This window comes from Cavia porcellus, unplaced genomic scaffold (genome assembly GCF_034190915.1).
Source record: "Cavia porcellus strain 051 isolate PalLab524CR breed Dunkin Hartley unplaced genomic scaffold, mCavPor4.1 scaffold_4, whole genome shotgun sequence".
NCBI classification, from domain to species: Eukaryota; Metazoa; Chordata; class Mammalia; order Rodentia; family Caviidae; genus Cavia; species Cavia porcellus.
In genome coordinates this window covers 45,761,918-45,786,056 of record NW_026947487.1, presented here as the reverse complement: position 1 = coordinate 45,786,056, position 24,139 = coordinate 45,761,918, and the positions used below count along the sequence as shown (strand labels likewise).

The following is a 24,139-nucleotide window of genomic DNA, read 5'->3' as shown; positions in this document are numbered from 1 at the left end:
GGGTGAAGCACTGTTTTGGAAGGATGCCCCCTCCACAGGCTCTGGAGGAGAGGGCACAGCCAGGACTGTCAGGTGCTCTGGGTTTCAAAGGGTTCTGACCCATTTTGCCACACATGCATCAGCCTTATTAGATCACATGTCCTGATTTCTAGACAGTAACTCCATTGTGCTTTAGGACACAGTGTCCCAGGGACACATTCACAAGAAAAAAACTTGGCCAAGTATCTAGGGAGACAAAGATAGATTATGTGAAGAAATAGAAATGTCTGGCACAGCTCTGGGCCAGCCATGGGACCTCTGGGTCAGGTAATGCGAGTGCCCAGCCCAAGGGACCAGTGGTGGAGACAATAGAAGAAGTGTCGCTCAGCCAGCAGTGCATGCCAAGTCCAAGCCACCCAAGCCAGCATGCCCGGTCCTCGGGTCCTCCCGGGCAGCGAGGTGCAGAGGGGCTGCGCAGCTTAGGTGGCTCTGATGGCCCAGGCCTGGGGCTCTAGGTCCACAGCTCTGGAAGCCCTGCAGTGAAGCCCTGCTGGGTAAAAGCTAAGAAGCAATTCAAAGCTGTGGTGTTCATGGCGGGGGTGGGGGGTAAGGGGTGGCCAGAAGGACCAACGTGTTTCTTACAGAGCACTGTGGCTTCCGAATGTGCTGGACAAAAAGACTTTGTTTGAATCCTTAGTGGGCAGTTTCTCCTTTTTGCAAAGTCAGCTCTGTTGATTTGCATACAGTAGACTCATTGACTTTGTAAAGTTCAATGTTCTTTGTTAAGTTCAGCAAATCTGACAAATACTGATATTCACGCGGTGACTACTGTGGGTGAGGGACAGGACAGCTCCATCATCTCAACCTTCCCTTTGCCCCTTTTGCTCAATCTTCTCTCCCCTTCCCCAGCTCTGCAGCCACTGCTCTCTTCTGCTTTGTACCCATTCTCGCTGTGTCTGTGTGTCTTGGTGAGTTTATACATGCTCCAGTTAGTGGGCTTTGGGCAGATTACAGCTGTTGGCTCTTAGGAAAAGAACTGCTATAAACATTTGGGCATAGCTCTTTATTGGGCTTATCATCACCTTATTTATCTTGGGCCCATTGCCAAGAGTGAGCTTGTGGTTTGTTTGGTAAATGTCTGTTTAATTTTGTAAGACACTGTCAAAGCATTTCCCAGTCACTGGATCCTCTTACATTTGCACAAGCAGTATGTGAGAGGTTCGGTTAGCACTGTGCTCTTGCCAACACTTGATGCTAATAATCTTTTCAGTTGTATCAGTTCTAGTGGGGATGTAATGGTGTCCCGTGTAGTTGCTTATGCATTTCCCTGATGACTAGTAGTGAACATCTTTTTAAGTGCTTGAGATTCATGTGTCTCTGCTAAAGTATCTATTTAAAACTTTTGCCCATTTCTAAAAATTCTATTAGTATATGTTTGTGATATATAATATTGTACTTGTATTTGTTTTGGGAAAATGTTTGCTCACCATTAAGATTTTTGTTAGCTGTATGTTTTTCATAAATACCCTTTATCAGACTGAAAAAGTCCGCTTCTAGTCCCAGTTTGCTGAGAATTTTTATCATGAATTTGTTGAATTTTGTCAAATCCTTGTTTTTTATCTATGGAGATTATCTTTATGTTCTATTTTGATCTGTTTCTATGGTAAGTCATTGATTGATTTTAAATATTAACTACCTTATACTCAGAGGAACTATTTCTTGGTATTGATATATTATCTTTTTTATATATTGATGGATTTGCTTTGCTGTCCAAGACTTACGTTTATATTTATTACTGATAGGGGTAATTTTCTATCATTGTGTTTATTTGGTTTGGTATCAAGATTAATATTGGCCTCATAAGTAGGATTGAGAGTGTTCTTCCTCTTCTCATTTCTTTAAAAGTTTGTTTAATACTAGTATTATTTCCTCAGCATTTGGTAGAGTTAACCAATGAAGCCATTTGCATCTATGCAAGGGTTTTAGATTCTGAGTGAAAGCAGATGAGTGGTGTTATGGCTTGTGTCTAAATGTCCTCCCAGAGGTGGCTGGATCTAGAATGTGTGATATAGGAATCAATGGTGTGTGATTATTGAATAAGCCCACCTATTGGTTTGGCATATTTCTGGGTGTGGATAATGAGAAAATGTAATCTAGGTATGAGTACTACCTGCCTGAGAGCATGTATCCTGGGTAGAATATAAGAGACAGAAAGAGGGCTGCTGTCAGTGCTTGCTGGTGCTTACTTGCTGTCTTTTGCCTGCCATGAACCATTTCTCCTTTGCAAAGCCCCTCTGCCATGCCATACTCTCTTGGAGCCAGCCAACTATGAACTGAAACCTCTACCCTTGAACTACAATAAACCTTTTCTCCTTTGGGTGGTGTCAGATATTTTTTCTCTATAATAAGAAAGGCAACAGATAGATTTTTCATACCAGAGAAGTGGGGTCATTGCTGTGACTTTACCTGATCATGTGGCTCAGGAGCCTTTGGAATTGGCTTGTGAGAAGTTAGAAAGGTTTGGAGATGCTGGCTGAAGCAGCAGCCCTGGAATCCTTTAAGCTGTACTTGATGGCAGATTTTGGTCAGACTTCAGAAGACAAGAATACTGATAGAAATGCAGCAGGTAAAGAGGAGGTTTCTACTGTGAAGAAGCACTGAATTGGCTGTTGAACTCCAAACCATGTGTGCTATATTTTAACAGAAAGTTTGTCTGCATTTTGACCATGTCCAGAGACTTTGCCTGAGACTGAGATTAAGGGTAGCAGACAAATTAATCTTGTAGAAGAAATGTTAAGGCAGTCTAATGTTGAGGCAGTGACATGGCTACTGTTGGAATTTTTAGCCAGATTTATGTTGAGAATCAAGGGCAAAGAGTCCAGCAGAATGATTTAAAATGTTCTGAGTTTGGCCAAAAAGGAAGCTCCAGTAAAGTTACAGACTGCAGATATGGAGCAGAGGAGAACTTGGTTGCTGAAAAGGAATACGGCAATAGAAAAAATGGCCTACGAACATCAAAAGCACCAACAGGACTCCAGCCTTAACAGCCTCAGAGTTGTAAAGGTGCGAAGAGAGCCCCACAGCACCATGTTCCAGAATGATCCTGGCCTAGAGAATTCATTCTTCTGGATTGGGTTCATAGCACTCAGCAATTCAGACACTTCACCCCTACAGACGAGAGGGAAGCCTGGCTACTGCTCCAGCTGGTGGCAGACCCTGGTGTCATCTATGAGCCTGGTGGTGATTTTGGGTGCATGAAAAATGTAAGAGTTGTGGGGTCAGGAAGGTTTCTATTTAAACTTCAGAAAAAGGCCAGGGAGGCCAGGCAGTGTGCTTCTGAGAGGACAGTGTGTGAACTTGTGGATTATCTGAGGAGAGCTGCAAAGAGTGAGCAGAGAGAGTCCAAACCAGAAGCCATGAGAGCTACAACTACTGGCAGAGGTGTAGGGGCTAAGCCACCCAAGCCCTTTGGAGTTTACATCTTGCCGCAGATTGCCTCAGATGCTGGATGTGGAACTATGGTACTTAATATTTGCCCTTCCGGATTTTGTACTTGCTTTTGTCCTGTTCCTTTCTGTCTTCCTGTTTGCACCTTTTGGAATGGCAGTATTTTACTTGCACCATTATATGTTGGAAATGTTTAACTTTCTTTTCATTTATACTAGGGCTTGTAGTTAAGAGTTTGCCTTAAACCAGGCATACGTGGTTCATGTCTATAATCCCAGAACTCAGGAGGCTGAGCCAGAAGGATTACCATGAGTACAAGGCCAGCCTGGGCTACACAGTGAGTTCAAGCCCACCCTGAATTACAGAACTAGACCCTGTCTCAAAAAACTGAAAAAATAAAAAAGTTTGCCTTAAATCTCAGAGGAGACTTTGGACTTGGGCTTTTTAGCAATACTGAAACTGTTAGGACTTGGACTGAATGCCTTGTGCATAAAGGGATGCAAGTGAATCTTTTGGTGCCCAGGGGCAGAATGTTATGGCTTGTGTCTAGATGGCTCCCAAAACCTTATGCAGTCATAGATGGAACTTTTCAGAGGTGGCTGGATCTGGGGTGTGTAATACTGGGATCAAGGCTATATGATTACTAAATTAGTCTGGCTCAGTTCTAGGTATGATAATGGGAGGGCCCATTCTGGGTGTGGGTGGTACCCTGAAAAGGGCAGGTAGCCTGGAAAGGATAAAAGGGAGAGGCTGCTGTTATTGTTGCTGCTGCTTCTTTGCTATTTCACTCCTTGCTGCTTCTGCCTACTGCTCACCACCAACTGGTTCTCCTCTGTGATGTCCCTTTGCCATGCTACCCATCTTTGGAGCCAGCCAACTACAGACTGAAACCTCCACAAACTGTGAGCCAAATAAACCTCTCCTTCTTTAACTTGTGGGTGTCAGATATTTTTGTCTCGGCAATGAGAACAGTAACTAAGATAAGTAGATACAGGGCTGTTCATGTTTTCTGTTCTTTCAGAGTGGGCTTTGGTACTCTGTGCCTTTGAAGAAATTTTTTATGTAAGCTTTGGTACATTTATTCTTTTATCTAAACTTTGGTACATATAAAGTTATTCATTTATTATTTTATCAACCTTTTGCTGTTTGTAATACATAGGGTGATTATCCCCTCCTTAAATTCTCATATTAGGGATTCAGTCTTCTCTCCTGTGCTCTTGCTCTCTCTCTTCTATTAAAATACAGAAAGTGTCCAGGTGCAGTGGCACAAGCCTGTAATCCCAGCTACTCGAGGCAATGTAGCAAGACTGTCTCAACATAAAACATACAAAAGGGCTGGGACCTAGTCAGTGCAGGGTCCTCTTTTCAATCCCCAGAGGAAAACAAAATCAGGATAGTGATTCCTGTATGTACCTGACTCAGTAGTTGTCACTATCTTGCCATACATAACTTCATCGGTTCCCACTATTCTTTTAATTTCCAAAGTATTTTAAAGTAAACCTCAGGCATTGTGACATTACTGTAACCCTAGATACATCCCATATATATCTTTGAAATGTAGGTATATTTTCTTACAAACTTAAAATACCATTATCAACCCTAAAAAAGTTAGAGTGATTCCTTGGTACCATATTTTTGCTTGATACATCTGCAAGATTCTACTGATCATCTCAAAAATGCCATTTTACATTTGGCATGTTCAGATCAAGATCCAGACGAGGTGCACACATGACTGGTGGGGTGCACTTCTTATTGGGGAACACAGAAAGCAGTCCTCTCTGGAGTCTTCCACATCCGGGGTCTGGCTGTGGGCTTTTGGTTGCTGTCATTTCCCTCTTAGGAATGACTGGGTTCATCCTGGCCCAGAGCAGCACCTGGCTTTGTGGAGAGTGGTCCCCCTGCCCGGGCCTGCCTCAGTTTCCACCTCATGCATATTTCTGGCTTGTCCCACCATGTTCACAGCCTGCCCTGCTGTCTCCATGTGTGTTTTTAGGCTTGAATGTCCGTTTTATGAAAGTGTAATGCACAGTAGGAAAGCGTAGAACCCAAGCCCTCCATGGGTTTCGGACCACGCTGCATTGTGGCTCCCGGCCCCCCCACCCCGGTGCTTTGCCATTCTTCTTTTCCTCTGGGTGTCACCCACTGTCCTGAATTCCAGCTGCCACACTTTGTGTGGCTGCTCCTTAGAGACACTAAAGACTTCTCCTGTCCTGTGCTGGCAGGCGAGATGGTGCCCACCTGCAGTCACCATCAGTGCTGGGTGCTGGGGATGGCATCCACTCGACTGTCGATGGTATCTGGGTGCTGCCTGGTTCTGCACTGTTGTGAATGGTGCTGGCTGGCACATTCTTACCCTGCCTGGGGGGGTCTATGTCCACACCTGTGTTGGGTGTTGGGCATCTCCTGGGTGTCGCATTGTGTGTGCTCAGTGTGGGCTTGCCCAGCTGCCACATGCCCTGCCACGCAGTCGCCCACTGTGTTGCACTAACTTTTAAAAACCCAGGTGGTACTGTGTTGCCCCCAAGGCCCATTACCCTGAGTTGTCTCACCTGGTCACCCCAGCGGCCGCAGCCTGTGCACTATCCTCAGAGACGGCACACCACATCCCCTGTGCCCTGCTCCCTACCCTCTCCCCTGCAGTGATGACGGCTGCTTGCTCAGCTGTCTCCTCCTGCAGGACACTTGGTGCTCTGGATCGGATCTTGATGCATGTGTCACTGTCCCTACAGTGTCTTAGGATCATCTGCTTTCCACATATCACCCTATAGCTGCCTACTGATCCTGTCATCCTAAGGGTTGATTTGCAGGCCCGATCACAAGGTTGGAGCTGCTGGGTCTGGTGCTCAAGATGAACTGAATGAGTGAGTGGACTAGCATCCAGCCTGGGGACAGACAGGTGGCAGAGGCTACTGATGGGCCACTCTGCCCTGCAGAAGCCAAGTCCGGGCTGGATTTAAAAAGGAATGAGAAGGGCACACACAGGAGGGCTGCATGGCTTGGTAACAGGTCTCTTACTTAAGCATCACTTTTCCATGTCAGAGAGATAGTGCAGCTCCGAGAAGTGGCGGGAGCCTCCCGGGTGCCGGCTTTCCCTTCCTGAGATGGAGAAGGCATGTGGATCTGCGTTGGCTCTGACCTTAATCCTGGCCACTGCCGGGCAGAGGACTGGAAAGAATATCTGGGGTTCCCAGCACCAACTGATCGCTGCCCACAGCCCAGGCAGTTTGTACTCCCCTCTCTCCTGGGGCGCATGCTGGCAAGAGAGCTGGGTCGCGATACTCTGCGTGTGGCAAAGGATCTGCCCCTGGCCAGCCAGGCAAGGTGGGAGCTGAGGCCAGCAGACTGGGTAGGAGGATGTCCTTGTTTTCTAGGGAGACTCCTTGTCCTCACCTGGCCTTGGAGAGCTGCCTCTCCTTCAGATGGGGGCACGGGAGGAAGGCAGAAAGAAACCCCTCTTATGGTATGTGAAACCAGCAGCCTATGAAAACACTGCCAGGCCAGGTGTGGTGATGCACACCTACAATCCCAGCACTAGTTGAAGCAGGAGCCTTTCAAGTTTAAGACCGGCCTGGGCAGTGTAGTGAGATCCTGTGTGGTAGGTGGCGGGAGGTCAAGTTTGCATGAACTTTGAAGGAAAAACACCAGACTTCAAAAGGATCAGGTCAGCCTCTGTGGATGCCTGTGCCCTCTTGTCCCCCTACACCTCCTTGCATACATGAGTACTGGACCTCAGAGCTGGGGTCCTCGGCTTCTGGAGCCCCAGTCAGAGGACCCATCAGGAGCTGAACATTGTAAGGGGCTTCACTTTGACTCTGGTGAGCCCTTGGACATGGTGTGATGTGTGACACATAGACTGTCACTGGACAGGGTGTACAAGGTCCCCTGAAGGGCTCCACTTGTTCCATCCATGAGACACACTGTAGTCTGACGTCCACCACAGTAGAGAAATTGTTGAGACAGTCGGTGAGAGGTGAGAAGGATGTATGAGGGAGGAGAAGCACTCAGGAGGCGAAGGCTCTGGAGAATAATGCATCATGGGCTGGGGTTGGGGGTTCTGTGTGGTCTTGGAGGTGTCACCAAGACAGGCGATCTGGGTTAATGTGCTCTTCCCTGGGCCAGGAATTCCACCTGCTGGGCCCCAGTTTACAGGCCTTCTGTATCTTTAAGACCCTTGGGAATTTTTTTTTTTTTTTTTGAGTGAGTTTTCTGGAAGGGAGAAAAGCATTGTAATCTTAGGTGATGTTTGTGTTCCAAAACCCAGCTTTAAAATGACAAGTTTCCTGGTCTCCTTTCTACCTATCCATATTCTTCTCTCCTGCCCCAGGCCTTCAGGGCCATCACAGGACAGAGGCGATACCAGCACAGCCAGCTGGCGTGGGAAGGAAGGGGATGGCAGGCTCCTTGGGGGCTGCATGGGCTGCTCTCCCTCCTCCAGGCAGAAAAGGGGTTTCCTTGGTTTGGATGGCTGAGGGACAGAGTGGGGAGAATACTTGGGGGTTTTGCTTTACTGTTTCATACACATTTTTTCTTGCTAATTTAAAAAGTAGTTAGGGCTGGGCACATAGCTCAGCAGTACAATGTCTGCCAGGCAAGCACAAGGCCCTGAGTTCAATTCCCAATACATACATGCATACATTCGTAAATTTTAAAAAGCAGTTTTAGGAAGGGAAATTACAGAACTCCTAGCTTCTAGAGACCAAAAAAAAAAAAAAAAAAAAAATCAAAAGTGCCTAATATGCTTGAGTTAATCAAATTAAGAAAATGCCTAACTAAATACAGTTCTCTTCAGCATAATGGTAAGAATACTATAAACTTTAAAAAGGCAGGTATGGGGGCTGGGGATTTAGCTCAGCGGCATAAGCACCTGCCTTGCAAGCAGGCAGTCATGAGTTCAACCCCCGGTACCGATAAAAAGGAAAAAGACAAAAAAAAAAAAAAAAAAGGCGGGTATGCTAACATATTTCTGTAATTCAGGAGGCTGAGACAGGAAGATCTCAAGTTTGAACCCAGTTTGGGCAATTTAGCAATTTTATTTCAAAATAATAAAATAATAAAGTGAAGTCTGGAAATACATTCAGTGCAGATCCTAGGTTCTAGCTCCTGCACCCCAAAACAAAAACAACAAAACACTAAAAACTCCTCTGTAATGAAAAACAAAAGTTCTTATTTTCTGTTGTTTTTGAAAAAGTGTCCACATCGAAAGTTTAGGCATACCTTCTCAGATAACTAAGGCCTGCGTTGGTGGGAATGTTTTAACAAGGGATTTTTGTAGCCCAGGAGTGCCTGCCTGGTGCCTTGGCTTTTAAGTGCTTGTGTAAAGCCCAGGATTCAGAGTGTGCCTGTCAGTAATGCTCGGGTAGTGTCCTGGGGCTCGCCAACAACACTAGGGAGGTCAGAGGATTGTAACGGTAAACGAAGGAGACTGCTTGTGTTAAGAGGCTGCCTCCTGGGTGCAGTGTGCACGCATGCGCGAGTGCGCCTGTTTGCCTAACGTTAGTGGGGGTGTGATATGCAACCCGGCCAGATGCAGGGAGCAATGTGCTTCTGGTTTCCTCAGCAGCTTCAGCCAGCTCAGTGCCTTTTCTGGAAGTTTCAGACCCAAGGTTTAGGCAGCAGTTGACCAGCTGTGGGCTAGAATGCAGGAACGTGAGGAAACTGATCCCCTTGGTGCAGTATTTAAAAAGCATGCTCTGTTATGTGCCGTTTCCCTCCCCTGATCCCTTATTGGAATTCAGAGTTTTAACTCATCGCTCAGCTGTTTTAATTGAATTTAACGTGGGTAATTATACAAGCTCTGAAAAAAGACGGAATGCCTTGGGGATGGTAATTAGTCAAAACCCCATCAGATTTAATTTTTAGTCCTGTGCTTCTATTTTTAAAAGGCTTATTTTCATAATGCTTAAAAACAGAATGGTGTAGCTGGGCGTGATGGTACGCTCCTGTAATGTCAGCACTCTGAAGGCTGAGGCAGGCGGATTGTTGCAGGTTCAAGACTAGCCTGGGCTACAAAGTGAGCCCAAGGCTAGCGTAAACCATGTAATCGTGTTTCCAAAAGACAAAAAAAAAAAAAAAAAAAGCAGAACGGTGTGTACGCACGTGTGTATGCTGGGGTGATGTCCTGACTTTGGTGCCTCAGTGTGGGCAGTTAACTGCCAGGTTTGCAGTCTTTCATCTGCTGCCTCCTGCCTATCTGGTTACTTCCAGGTAGTCAGTGTTTTTTCAGAGGATTCAAACCAGTTTTAATACTATTCCTAGCAAAAGACAGAGGCTGACCATGACTGCTGCTGGCACAGCGTGCCACTCACTTGCTGATTCCCAGCAACCGGTCCAGTTGGGAATTCCCATTAGTCTCTGACATCATGCTCCTAGGCAGTGGGCCCTGTGACCCTGGGCCCCGAGTTAGGGTGCGCAGTGCTGGTGTACACTTGATGTTGAGTGGGGCAGGCCAAGAGGGCTGCATCTCTGCAGTGTGTTGAGGGCTCCTTTTGCAGGTGATGGTATTCCCAGGTATCTTGACATGTCATGTTTGTGTTTGGTGGTCATTTTCCAAAATATTCCTATTGATACATTGTCCTGTGTTGGGTGGAGGCTTCCCTGATTGTCTGTGCTGTGGTTGCACCCAGGTTCCGGAGCCCAGGGCACACCTGCAGGCTCCTCGCCCTGGGGTAACTTGTTGGGGGGAATCAGGTAGCTCTTCCCTCTTGCCAGCTTGATCTTGACCTTGACTTCCAATCTCTGGGCACTCTGTGCACTTTCTCTTAGATTTGTTCCTCCCAACCCAACCAAATGGGGAAGCTGCTAGTTACTGACTGCAGTGGCCGAGCCTAGCCAGGGGCCTCACCTGTAGTTTTATTTTTCTAAAATGGTTATCTAAGATTTGCTTAAGTGGATTTATGTTCTCATCTTCCTAGAATATTTTGCTGACTACCTAGGAGAAAAAAAGAATGGCTGTGTGCAGTATTTTGCAATTGTTCTAGGTTTCTTGTAACTTTAAAAGCTTGCATTTCCAAACCCTCCATTCCTCACCTATGAAAACAAAACATAAAAACTGTGTCAAGGGCTGAGGATATAGCTCAGCGGCACAAGTACCTGCCTGGCAGGCACAAGGTAAAGTTTGATGCTGCAAACGAAAACAAAACCGTGTGACTTTAAAATGTCTCGGGGAAACAAAGCCTTTTAAGTAGTATAGCAGTGCATCGTCATTCCTATTCCCGAGCCAGTTAATCAAAGTATTTCTAACCCACAATTTCCAAATAAAAAGTCATTCTGTAGAAAATGAATGCAAGAAAAGGGCCCAGTGGGTAAACAGGATAAGCCCTCAGGGTCATGAGGCAGAGCGAGTTACCTGCCTTGCGCCAGGTGTGGTGGCACTTTCCTGGTTGTGCTCAGGCAGAGGGTGGGTGCAGCCTCTTGGCTCTTCCCTCTTTGATCAGGGAACTGTGCCAGGTGCCATAAATGTATTTTGACTTAAGAGCCACATTCTCCTCCAGCAGGCCCTCTAAATGCAAACCATTCACTGTGTCTCTTAGTAGCCAGGTGACCACTTAGCAGCCTGGGCGGGTAGGGCTCTGGGTGGGGACAAAGGCGCTCTGTGTCCTGCTGCCAGCACCAATCTTCCATACCTCCTCCAGTACTGCCCTACCGGGCCTCCTGCAGGAGCTCAGGCAGCAGCCACAGGCAAGTCTGGTTGGTTTTGTTTTATTGCATGTTGGATTCCTGTAAGTGGCAGAGTTACGAAGTCACCACAAATCTGTTTTTAGAAGCACTTTAGAAATACTCAGCTGCTTGGGGAGACAGTGAATGTAAGGTGATGCACTGCTGTGTTTGACCAGGGGCTGGGAAGCATGTTGAATGCCAGTATGGCCTGGTAATATGAATGGAGACTGAGGGGCCTGCAGAGTGCCCTCATTCCTGAACTCGTTAATAATAGTTTTCTAGGTTAAATTTCTTTTAATTACAATTTACACACAGCAGACTCAGACTAAACTCCCAGGATGATGGTTTTGACACCACACCCCCACCACTTGGATCAAGGTGGAAATTGCTATCACCCCCACCTCAGAGGGCGATGGCCTGCAGCCCGCTGCTCTTCCCGGTTCCTGGCCACATGTCATAGCTCCGGCCCTCTGTGGCCTCTCAGAGCCCTCAGCCCTGCTCCTGGAGGCCCTTGTTCCTCTTTGGACCTGGCCGTGGTAGGCATGGATCTGCCCAGCCATGTGAGACCTGCGAGGTGCTGAGTACTTCTGGGTTGAGGCCCTCTCACTGTGGCCTTCGGCATGAGCTTGAGGCACTCGGCAGGGGGCCAGGCCATTGCTGTCATTCCCAGGTGGCCACTGTGGCACTTACCTCCAAGCTGCAGGTAGCATCAAGACTCCTAGGTGGCACACATGGGGCCTTGGCACTCTAGCTGCTTCCTATCCTGCCTGTGCACACAAGGCTCCTTTCCTGCCTGATCTGGCCCATTGCCACCCCCACCCTGCACCCTACAAGCAGGGTGGGGTGTTGTGACAGCCACATCTGTATTGCTGGTTGTGTTTTGAAGATGTCAACACAGCTGCCTTTCAAGTGATATCTCATGAAAAAGGTGGTGACTTTTCCCTGTGGCCAAAGAGTAAAACCCACGAAAGGCTGCCGAGGCCATGCTCCTCGGGCTCCTGTGGCGTCAGGACCACAAAGTGCCAATTGTGTCCCTGGGCCGGGGCAAGTAAAGGTGGCAAGGGGGCCTCGCCTCTAGTTTCAAAGATGCTGGCCTTTCAGCAGCCCGTGCTGTGGCCACTTTCGGGGGGGGGGAGGGTCCGAGGGGCTCTGAGGGGCTGCCGAGGGGCTGCCGAGGGCGGGCTCTAGCAGGAAAGCCAGGGGGAGGGCATCAAAGCACGCACAGGATGCACGTGGCCCTGCCCGCTGGCCAGCCCCAGGTTCAGAGTTCACGGCATCTTGTTTTTTCACCTGTTTCCTACAGTTCTAAGAGACTGTGGAAGAATCAAGGGGTAACTGTGTCAGACACTCAGCCTTTCTCCAGGGAAAACAGCATCATGGCGGGGAGGTTTCTGTGAGCTCTGAGACCTCCTGGTCTCCCAGCCGACCTCCACTGCCCCACGCAGTGCCAGAACGAGGGCAGAAGGAGCCCCTTTGTCAGTTGTGAGGGGGTGGCTAACACTGGTCACCATGCCCTTCGTGAGCCTGGGGAGGGGTGGCAGGAGAGGCCTTGCCCATGCCAACTCTAACACACAAAGTGGTGAAGGATTAAAGCTGAGAAGATCTTCACCAGGCAGTTCTGTGGGCCAGGGGGTTCTGGTTCTGGACGTTTCTCCTCTAGCCAGAAGTGAGTGGCAGAGCAGCTCTCCTGGAGCGCCCCCCGTGCCTCCTGCTTCCGGTCATTTTAGCTTTTCTTCACCACCACAGTCTTCATCTGGTACCTGAACATTTGTTAGTGGTGGGTTTCTCACACAGAGAAGCTTGAAGTGAGGATGAACAGGTTTTACTAATGTTTCCTTTTGTCATTAAATTTTAGTACAAACAAAATTAAACCATTTTAAGAAGGGTTAACCCTTTTTTAAAGGTTGATTCTTTGTTGCAAACCGATCTAAGAATTAAGCATTACCCACTTTTTGGTTTGGTTCACGTGGTGTGTGTATATGTATGATTTAAAGCAGGGACTGAGCATGTGAAATAGTTGTTATTTCTAAACTATAATAAACTCTTAAGTCTTGCCTTTTGCATTCTCGCCACCAGGTGGCTGAGAAAAAATTAAACAGAACAAATGCAATAATTATGCAAAAGACTCGCAATCCCTTTCAGTTTTTGTTTCAGCAATGAGATATGAAACTACAGATGGACTGTACTTCAAGAAAGAAACCACAGGGTAGGCGAAAGGCATTTCAAGCAGCACTGGACCCAAGGGACATTTGCTTCTGTGTTTTTGCTTTTTTAAAGACAAAGTGTTAAACTAGTGAGACCTCACTGCCCTGAAACTTCTGGAGTCTCTGGGCCCGTGGTCCCTCCAGGTAGACCCCTGGATGTCCTTGCTTCTAGCCTGCCAGGGTAGGGCAGAGGCTCAGCTTTTATCCTAAGCAGAGGGGACCTCAGCCCTGGCCCTACAGCTGACCTTGCACTGGATCCCCATGTTCTTGGAGTTCACAGAGACATTGCTTACATTCACTTGGAACAGGCTTTAAAGGCTGAGAATAAACTGCAAACCGAACATCAGCATCGCAGGCCTTTTCAGTTGTCGATTAGCGATGAGTAATACACTGTTAGATTTATTTCACCTGAGACCTCTGCTTGAGTAAGGACAGCCAGCGCTACCAGGCCTGGCCTGGGCCCTGGACCTGAAACCCCACCTGTTTCCTGGGGCTGTGTCAGGTGGCTGCTCAGTCTCTTCTGTGCATCTGGGCGGCTCTTTGTGCCTCTCACTTGTTCACTCTGACAAGTAACCTCTTGGTTGTACACCATTTTATTGAAACTCACTTTTCTGATTCCAAGTGAACATAAGTGCCTTAATCCTCTAATGAGAATTAATTGCTTGTTTCAGTGCTTAACTCAGATCCTTTCTCAATCCCCACAGGGACAAGGTGCTTCTTGAAGGATTGGAGTTTGTTGTTCAAAACGCAATCAGAAAAGGTAATGATGTTTTTCTTGTGAAAGAAGCCAAACTGCAGAACATAATTTTTCATTGCATATGTACTGCTCTCAAAGTACATTTAGTGAACTATTGCCTGGGTTTCTTTTATGGAAGTCAGCTATCATCTGCAGAAGAAAGTTAACTGGTTCTCCATGCAGTTAGAATGAACATCCCCTAGTATAATCAGTGATTGTTTCTATGCATTGTTTCTCCTATTCATTCTTACTGGTTCTGAGAAATAGTTAAGACTACTACACTATTTGATGTAATTCTCTTACAGTGTATTCACTCTTTTTTAGGGGCTTAATCAAGACACATGTAGCTAGCAGACATTTTGGTAAAGGCTGGCATTGGGATAGTCCTCAGGGAGAGTGGGGTAAGGAAGGGTTAAGGGGCCAACAGCATCAGCATTCAGCAGGTGCCATTGCCTGGCATACAACTGTCAATCAATAGAGATAGCCCACAGGGAAATATGATGGAGCCCTTTTTGTAAAGGGCACAACAGAAACTCTGAGCTTTTTGTATAGCAGTCAAGTGATGGAGGTAGGACCTGTTGTTATGTCACAGTGCACTTTTTTAGACTTACAGAGCATTGTGTCCCTAATGTCCTGTACATCACTGGCTGCCCTGCCTCCTGTTCTGCACAGGGCCTGGGCCTGGGTTCAGGCCTATCTGGCATATCTACTTTCTGTCCAAGGAGAGACACACAGCAGTCTTCATTTTGCTGTGGGAAGTCCAAATGCTCACCTACAGCTCTTTCCTACTATGCCAATACCTAGTGTTTCATCCAAGACTCCGCCAGGGAAAGAGTTAGTACAGTGGGACGGGGATTGGGAAGGTACAGCAGCATCCTCTGCCATAGTGTCAGTGCCCTCCTCACTGGTGTGGCCCAGGGGCTGGATGCATCATGTCAGGGCCCCAAGTCTGTCCTAGCCAGAATGAATCACAGTCATAGGTTAGGTTACCCCAGATGTTGTAATGGGTTTTTCATGTGTCTTGCTGGAAGGGTCCTTGGAAATGGGCTGAACATGACAGTTAAGGAATAAGAATATAAAGAGACAAAGAACTCAGAACAGAACAAAGTAAAGTCAAAACCAGTAGAAAAAAGGAGCAGTAAAACTGGAGCAAAGATAGACAATAGAGAACATGGATTGTGTTAGGTTTCCTTCATTGTGACAGAGCACCTGAATGGGAAGGGTTTGTCTGGCTTGCCTATCAGAGGTGGAGTTCGTGGTCAGCTGGCTCCATGGTTTCTGGCCTGGGGAGCAGAACATCATGGCAGGAGCAGGTGGTGCAGTGTAGCACCAGACAGCCAACAAAAACAGAGCAGGCGCTGAGAGCAGGATATACCCATCGCAGTGTGCCCTGGGCTGCAACTCCTCCAGCAAGGCCTGCCACCTCCCTATAATGCCATCTGTTGGCAATGAAGCCTATGTTGGAAGATATTTCAGATCTAAACCATAATATCAGTGGTGCTAAGAATTTGCTGTTTGGAAAGAGTGACAAAGTGATAAATCTTTAGTGGAGGTAGAAAATGGGGTAGGGTATGGGAGGATAGTAAAATCTGAAAAGAGAGGACATTAGAACCTACCTGATAAAAACTAAAAAGATTCTGAGGGAATACTGTGAACAATTATCTGCAATAAGATGGTAGCCTAGGGGCTGGGGATTTAGCTCAGCGGCATAAGCACCTGCCTTGCAAGCAGGCAGTCAGGAGTTCGATCCCCAGTACCGATTAAAAAAAAAAAAAGCAAAACTTTAAAAAAAAGATGGTAGCCTACCTAGATGAAAGAGATAAGTCTTTGAAATACACACCCTACCAAGACTGAATCATCACTAAACAGAAAACCTTACAGAACTATAACTACTAAGGAGATCAAAAGAAAAAACTCCATTTTCCCTCAAAAAAAGAAAAGCTGGGATCAGACAGTTTCTATGGTGAATTCTGGTGACAGTCTCTCTGGTGAGCCAAACAGTGAAGGAATTCACACTAGTCTTCCTGAGATCATTCCAAAAAATAAGAGGAATAAATACTCTCAAAGTTAGTCCAGCATTACTCGGACACCAAGGCCAGAGGAGGACACTGAAGGAAACTGTGGACTAACATCCTTGGGTGAAGACTGATACAAAGGTCCTCCACAGAACACCAGCAGCAGAATCAACAATATATTAAAGCTTTACATTGTGATCAAGTGAGATTCATTCCTGTAAAGCAAGGGTAGGACATAAAAAAAAAATTACCCTAACACATTGGATAACAGAATAAAAAAACACAGTCATCTCTATTTCATAGGAAGAGCACTTAAACAGGAATGGAAAGAAATTGCTTCAACATAGTAAAGACCAGATATACAAAGCTCACAGTAAACTGGACCCAGGTTACTTCTATGAGAAACTCCCATGGTCTTCTGTCGTTACTGTGCCAGTTTCCACTCCCACCACCAGCACGGGGTTCCAGGTTCTGCCCATGCTCACCACTGTGTGTTGTGCAATTTGTTGTTCTGAAAGTGGCCGTCCTTATCCAGTTGAGATGGCATTTCACTGTGGTTTTGAGTTCCATATCCCTAATATTTGGTGGCCTTGAGCATCTTTTCTTGAAACACACTTTCAAGTCCTTTGCTCAGGACTGTTTTTGTTGTTTTTGGTTTTTACATAGTTTCAGATACACTGCAGGATTTGCACTTACTTCCTCCTACTGGTTGTGCTGATTGTACTCCTTAATATGCAGACATTTTAAAATTCATTGTGGTCCAAGTTATTTTTAATGTTGTTTGTGATTTTGGTGTTGTATCTCGCATTTCCTGGTGTCACTAGTCATCAGGTGGCTTCCATGACTGAAACCTGCTGGCTTTGTGAGAGGGAAAGAGCACCTGTCCCTGCAGCATGGTGCGTGGGGACTGCCGGCCGGGCCATCCAGGCGTGAGCCCTGAACCACCAAGACTGAGCTAAATAAACCTCTTTCTGTAAACTTACATTACAGTAACACAAAACAGACTAACTGCTTAGGAATCCTGTGGAGACAGATGAGGAGAGCAGGCAACAGCAGTGTGAAAACTAGAAAACACAAGCCAGTGGTATTTGACTTAGCAGCCTGGCAACCCCAGAGCCTGAAGTCAGTTCCTGCGGTTTCAGTTTGAGAAGCCACTGGGACGTCAGCCCACCGTGCTTTGGGTGGCTGTGAGGGGCACGGGATTGAGGGAAGCAATGCATACTGACACAGGCTGTTACCTGCTGACCAACCCTTAGGGTCCCTCCCTGTTTGGGCTGAAATTCCCAGCACAAAGAATGCAAAAGAAAACACACTTGCGTCCACCTCCTCATAACCTTTGGAGTCTCTGGGATGGGGAAGGGCCCCCTGGCCTTCTGAGGGAGAAGTGCAAGTCACATACGAAGCACAGTCTCTGTATTGGCACTGGACTTCTCAGCAGGAACCCAGGAGACTGAAAGGCAGAGGGGAACACTTACTAGAATCCTTCAGGCTCACCACGTTACTACCCCCAGGTGGAAAGTAGGCTTCGGCAAAATGAAGGATAGCACGAAAGGGACAAACTCCAGCATGGGGAGCAGAAGGGCCACCTGTGCCCAGAAAGTGTGGGACTAGCACCAGGAAGGTGATGCGGGATGGCCACCTGGCACCGAGTGGACACCAGAGCAAAACAAGTCCAAAACAGTTTTAACTCCAAGAAAAAGAACACTGTGTCTTCCTGAGAGCAGCAGTGTTTAAATAGATCTAACACTGAAATGAATATGGATTTGACCAAACTGGTAGCATCTCCTGGTAAGTGGTGGGGCAGGTGGAGCACAAGCGTTGGCTGCAGTGGTGACACAACATCGGGGTAGACATGGCCGCTCAGCCCTGGCCACAGCCCTCACCACAGCCCTGCACTTCGTCGTTCAGCTTCCAGTTGCTGAAGCAGTAGCGCAGAGATGCAGTGGTTTGCCTGAAATCACCCAGGATAAGCAAAGCCTTCGAGCCAGGGCTTCAGCAGGCAGTTTGGTTCTGAGGTCTGCTTTAAACTGCTCTGCCTGCAATGGATGGCAATTTAAACCACAGAGAAATAGCAGTGGAAGGGACAGTGAGGAGAGCAACTTCATAGTGCTGCCGCTGAGTGAGGAGGGTAGGGAATTTCGGTTTTTTCAGACAGCACTTCACAGATTTCCTGGATGCACCTTCTTGGGTTCTGTCTTTTGCAGTGCCAGGGCCACACCTGCTGGTAGGTGCCTTCCATCTGAACCACAGCCCCCGGCCCTGTTTAATTCTCTTGCCCCGCAGTTCCATCTCTGGTCTGTTCCCAAGAAGGCTGCCAGCAGCTGTCACTAAATAGTGCTGGATAGAGGGCAGTGAAGCACAGAGCTTTGCAGGAGGCCCTGGTCCTTCTCCCGCTTTGCTTGAGTCATTTTTGTTGTTATATAACTGTCCATGGCCCAGACTCAGGCGAGAGTAGATTTTACCTTCTTGAGAAGCCAGGGCTGCTGCTGTGAGTCACAGTGAGTCACCTGAAGCATCGTCACCCTCTAAGCCCTTGAGGAAGGACATGGGACAAGTGCCACCATTAGAATTTTGCCAGTGCAGACTGCCAGGGCCAGAATGTGAGTGTAGCCCTGAAAGCCGTGTTCTCTTTGGCAGCTGGCATCCAGGTGATTATTTTACATGTGTGTTTGCTCAGTGCTGCCCCTCGCTTTTCTATGGTGTTAACAGTACACATTTCAAAGTTCTTTTTAAAAGACTGGAACTACTTGAGAAGCTGCAGTTAGGCAGGGCAGCCCGGGCAGGCTGTCCTCCTGTGATAAGTGGCTGTATTCTTGATGAGAGTCCTTTCCCAGATATTCTCTAAAGGGCCCTGCAACTCCCTCGGTGCCCAGCACATAGTGTCTGCTCCACTCGGGTCCAGGCAGGGCTGGGGAGGCACAGGTGTGAAGATGTCCATGGTGGTCACCAGCTTACACCTTTGCTCCTGAGAGGAGCAGGCAGAAGCTCAGCGAGGCCTTCTGAATGCAGCAGGCAGCCAAGGAAGCCCCATTGCAGCTCCTGTCAGAGCTATGAGGGCTGTCACCACAAGGGCCTCTGTGAGGCCCTGGTCGGTGGCCACCTTCAGCAAGCACTTCTGAGAGGGGGCCTGTCTGTCCAAGTGGCACAGGTGGCTGATGTGCCCTGTCTCCTGCCACACAAACAGGTGTCCTAGGGCTCTTGAGTATTGTTGTTGTGTCACTAGGCCCCAAAGTGGAAAACAGAGCCACTACCAAGTCCCCTCAAATATGTGGAAAGTTTTAGAGTCTCAAATATTTACCCTTTGTTTACATGAAGGATTGACAGCTACAGGTTAGTCTGACTTGTTGTCTATTTTCTGACAGCCCACAAGCTAAGAATGGCTTCTTTTCCATCCTGCTGCCTTTCCTCCTTTTTTTTTTTTTGTTTTTTGTTTTCCTTTTGCACTGGGGATTGAACCTAGGTCCTGTGCACTGAGCTATAGCCCCAGCCTTTAAAAAATTATTTTTTTATTTTGAAGACAGAATCCTGATAAATTACTAAGTTGTCCAGGCTGGGCTGGCACTTGTGATTCTCCTGCCTCAGCCTCACAATGTGCCAGCATTACAGGTGTGCACCACCATGCCTGCCTTATACATTTTTAATTGACTAACAAAAAAAATCAAAGTATCTCATGACGTGAATTGTATGGATTTCTAATTTGTGTTTGTAAAGCAAGTTTAATCAGGACACTCTCATATTCACTTGCTTACCTACAGCCAGCAGTAGGTGGGAGGAGGACCAGTCAGCAAGCCTGGCAAATACACCCTCGGGCAGTCCAGGCAGTTCCACCCACTCTCATCTCTCCCTCCAGCCCCCCAGCCAAATGGCTCTCGTTTTCGTGTATGGCACCCTGAAACAAGGCCAACCCAACCATGAGGTCCTGCTGAATGCTGCACACGGCTCCGCGACCTTCCGGGGCCGGGGCCACACAGCTGAGCCCTACCCACTGGTGATCGCTGGCGAGCACAACATCCCCCGGCTGCTCCACCTCCCGGGCTGGGGCCACTGTGTGGCAGGTGAGATCTACACAGTGGATGAACAGATGCTGCACTTCCTGGATGACTTCGAGGGCTGCCCTAACATGTACCAGCGCACTGCCGTGCAGGTGGCGGTGCTTGAATGGAAGGGTGAGGACAGCCCTGGGGACAGCGTGCAATGCTTCATGTACAGCACGGCCACCTATGCACCCGAGTGGGTCCACCTCCCCTACCATGACAGCTACGACTCGGAGGGCCCACATGGGCTGCGCTACAACCCCCGGGAGAACAGGTGAGAAGGGTTGGTGGCAGCAGCAAGGCCAGAGGGGACCTGCAGCTGCCTTGTCTCCTTGGCTCAGCCCAGAGACGCCAGTGCAAAAGCAGACAAGTGCCTCAGTTGTAAAACTCCCATCTGGAAAGCAGAACTCTTTCCGTGATGCTGAACCTACACTGCAGTTAGGTGGGGCCTCATGCCTCACATCCTCTCCGCCTCTGTAGTGAGGCCTGCAGCATGGTGGGTTAGAGCTCTGGTGTCTGTGGGGTTGGGAGTATTCGTTTAAAAAAACCTTCAAATGCTAATTTTGCCTAAAGGGCATTGAGGGGACTCACAGAGTATACTTCTCATTCTTCTCTTTGCTTTGGTTTACTCTGAATATCGCATACTCAAAGGCTAAGAACTGTGTCACAGTTGGTTTGCAGATGACTGTACTCCTTCAAGCCTGCAGGAAAAGCCTAGGAAAAGTTTTAATAGAAGCTGATTTTTGAATAGCTAAATATAATTTTAAAAGCCTCAAGAAAACATATTGTACTTTTGAGACTGTATGTAGCACATTCTTCCTACCTTTTAGAACACACGGAAACTGTTCACGATGCCCATTTGAAATTAAACTAGGTGCTTTGAGAGTAGCCCCCATGTGTGGTGCTACATGGGGTCCTCTTTTTGATATACTTTCCTAATAGGAGGTTCTTTTCCTTCTAACTGAGCAGGTCGTGAATACCCACTTGCTGGGAGACACAGCTGAGTACCCGGACTTCCTGGGGATGCTGTTCTGAGTCTGAATCCCAGCACCAGGCCATCACTGCTCCAAAGCCGCAGCACTGGCAGGCAGGCCTTTCAGAGAAGAACCGGCACGTTAGTAATTTGTTCTTCAGGACTGACAAAAAGCTTAGCTTCCACATACAAACAGCACTTAAAATAATGCTAGCAAGGCACGAAGTACCAATTACTACCCACCTCCATCTGATGATCTGTCAGCGGAGATTCAAGTCAGCACACGACTCTGCGTCTGCTCACCAGCAAAGGACAAATGGATTCCTAGAATTTCAGGACCAAATGAAGATGCAGCTGCTGGTCCTTAGTAACCCTGTTCTCCATTGGGAGAGCTCTCTTCTCTTCAACTTAATGGTAGACTGTGATCACTAACTACATCTGGCACAAAAACACGATTGTTATTTTTAGCCTCTTCCTCTTAATTGGAAACTTGTTTTGCAGAACACAGAAAGGCGAGGATGGTTATCACTGACAAGCTGGTGGCAGCTCTGTTCACTGTGGCTGCAGGTGAGGTGGCCCATGGCGATGAGTAAAGGACTGGGCAACAGCCTGTCCCCAGCTCAGTCATTAGGCCCGAGAGTGACCTCCTGAGCGGTGCACATCAATCGTGACACGTGGGTGGAGCCACAACAGGGGAGCCTGCCCGCACTGGTCCTCAGTCTCCAGAGAAAGAAGGCAGTCAGCCCATTACCAAACAGCGTGTGCTGATTCCATAGCACCAGAGACACAGAACTGGACTTACTTTTTTAAGGATCAAAATGAAATGCTGTTATTTATCATCAGCTGGGACAGCCTGTTGCCCATGTGTATACTGTCTTCAAGAAAAGGGAAAACTAATATTTAGACAAATGCTTGGCTTTATTGATTTAATTCTGACACCAGGATATCTCACAGCAGAAGTACACATCATCTGTACAAGGATTTATACCAGTAAAAATTTCTGTTGGTGATTTCTTGGCAAATCATTGGCTCTGACTTGTGTGGAATAAGCAGGAGAGCCCAGGCCACTACAGAGTGAGTGCCCAGCTCCCTTAGGCTGGAGGTGGGGGATAGGGGCGTACTGGAGCTTATCAGGAGGCTATGAATGCATCACTCCAATGCCACCAGCAGATCGCCTTCTCCAACTGTGTCTCCAGCTTTACAATGCACCGATTTCACCTTGAATGTAAAAAACGGGACTGTGGATCATCACAGGAACCAGCACTGGTGGTCACCCAAGTCTGCTTCTGGGTGGGGTAGATCTGAGCCTGCAGCTCAGGTCTCAACCACTCCACTGCAGGAGTCAGTGTTGTCCCTACAGAAGGGTGCCTCCCTTCCTCCTCTGTCCTCAGTCAGCCCAGGGATGATCATCTCTGAGAATTTTGGCTGCAGTCTGCCAGCTGGCCCCTTTTACTGGATACTCAGGTCCAGGCCACGTTTACTTTTTGCAGCACTGGGAACTGAACCCAGAGCCTCATGGATACTAGGCAAAAGCTTGACCATTAAGCTGCAGCCTCAGAACTTTTAATATTTTGTTCTGAGGCAGGGTCTCACTAAGATGTACAGACTGGGCTTGAACTTGCAGTCCTTCTACCTCAGCCTCCGGAACAGCTGGGATTACAGATACATACCACCACATCTTAAAATCTCACCAGCCAGCCCCTCACCCTTCCTGTGGGTTTAGACTGTAGAAATGTTTGGAGAATTAGTGTCATACCTAGTTTCAGGTTAAAAACAATTTTAAAAGCTGTACAACAGACCAAATTAAGTACTAGTTAAAAAGAGAGCCTTCCCTTGCCTGGTCACAGCCCTCCTTTGGAAGAGAAATGAAACGCCAGGATCCCCGTGGCCATACACTTGCCTTGGTGGCATGATGGACTGGAACTGCACCTTCTCATTGTACTGATGGCTCCCAAATACAACTACGTGCTGCCTGCCTGGCTGTGCATTCTGATTTAGAATTAGCAGGCAGGGGGCTGCAGTGCCTAAGGGACAGACACTCACCTCCTCCTCAGAGGCCGCCTGCTGGGCCTGGACATGAACAAGTGGAGCAGATAGCTGAGTAGCAGCGGTGCCCTGCCTGGGTTCTGCCGGTTACAGTTGGTAGACAGAATGGATCCTTTTCTCTTCAGGTTGGCCCAGTCTTAAAGGATGGTGTGAGCCTATGCAGTGATTGCTTCACAGGGCTCATCTCTGGTCCATGCCGTTTGAATTGAAGGGGATGTTGGTTTGGTTTTTGTTTCTTGGTTTTTTGTTTGTTTGTTTGTTTGTTTTATTTTGTGGCAAAGCCAAGGAGTTTGTTTAAGCACTGCTATATCTCTGGGTGGCATCCTCACTCCTTATTTTTTTCAATGTTTTGTTTTTGAGATGGTCTCTCCAACGCTCATACTAGCCTTTAATTTGCTACCCTCCTGCCTCAGCCTCCTGAGTAGCTGGGATCACAGGCAGGCCCTATCTTACCCAGCTAGGTGGCTGGTTTTTCTTATGATGTTTCTTATGATGTTCAACATTACATAAATACTATATGTTTTAATGATGGTACAATTACTAGAGGGTCTGTTTCCCTTGTACATCTTTTCTCTGGGAGGAAAAGTGAACTCAGGTAAGAACTGTGAGCTTTAGACTCAGCCAGGGCTACTCTGGCTGTGCCTTGGTGACACTGGCTTGAGGCCTGGGGATAAGGAATGGAGTTGAATGGATAGGAACATCTCCAGTGTGAGAGCTTCGGCCAAAGGAAGGGCCACACCCAGTAATGCCTGAGGCAGCTCCAAGGGACACAGCTACAAGGATGCACCACCCAGTGATGTGGCTCCCCATTGCTTTGGAGGATGAATGCCAGGCTCCTTACTGCTCAGCTCCTCGGCCCAGCTGTGCGGGTGACCTGACCTGTGACTGACACCCATTCTTGGCTTCCCAAAACCAGGCCAAGCACTCAACATGGAATGGGAATTCCACAACACTGTGTGAGATGTTAAACAATCTCAAAGAACAAAACAGTTTTCATATGCCAGCCCCACAGACAGGGCACAGTGGTAGGCCCATTGGGGCCCCAGGTA

The 24,139-nt window shown here is 47.7% G+C and overlaps 2 protein-coding genes across 7 annotated transcripts in view; one reads left to right on the top strand and one right to left on the bottom strand.

Moving 5' to 3' along the window:
• Positions 1-4,126: 4,126 nt before the first annotated feature.
• Positions 4,127-23,630, top strand: Ggact (gamma-glutamylamine cyclotransferase). 2 transcript variants are annotated; one of them, XM_013141360.3, is made up of 4 exons: positions 4,127-4,328; positions 13,991-14,046; positions 19,888-20,345; positions 21,041-23,630. In XM_013141360.3, the coding sequence occupies exons 1-4, from the start codon at positions 4,277-4,279 to the stop codon at positions 21,045-21,047; spliced, it is 573 nt and encodes a 190-aa protein (XP_012996814.2). In that variant the 5' UTR covers positions 4,127-4,276; the 3' UTR covers positions 21,048-23,630. The 2 variants fall into 2 exon arrangements, with proteins under 2 accessions (XP_012996814.2, XP_063103059.1); XM_063246989.1 differs by having other exon boundaries at positions 19,888-23,630.
• Pcca (propionyl-CoA carboxylase subunit alpha) overlaps positions 16,298-24,139 on the bottom strand; it is a 402,547-nt gene continuing 394,705 nt past the window's right edge. For 3 of the 5 annotated variants that reach the window (XM_003477596.5, XM_063246988.1, XM_063246987.1), the window contains one exon: positions 21,944-22,262. In XM_003477596.5, coding sequence (XP_003477644.1) covers positions 22,194-22,262 — 69 coding nt within the window. In that variant the 3' untranslated portion in view covers positions 21,944-22,193. Of the gene's footprint in view, positions 21,369-21,943; positions 22,263-24,139 lie in introns of those variants that run through there. The other 2 variants (XM_023560629.2, XM_023560628.2) reach the window with 2 other exon arrangements.

Excerpts from the sequence above, each read along its gene's own strand:
- Ggact (XM_013141360.3), top strand. The coding sequence starts at position 4,277 with ATGCTACCCATCTTTGGAGCCAGCCAACTACAGACTGAAACCTCCACA. Across the intron at positions 4,329-13,990 it reads GACTGAAACCTCCACAAACT|GGACAAGGTGCTTCTTGAAG; the intron begins GTGAGCCAAATA and ends CAATCCCCACAG. Across the intron at positions 14,047-19,887 it reads TCAAAACGCAATCAGAAAAG|CCCCCCAGCCAAATGGCTCT; the intron begins GTAATGATGTTT and ends CTCTCCCTCCAG.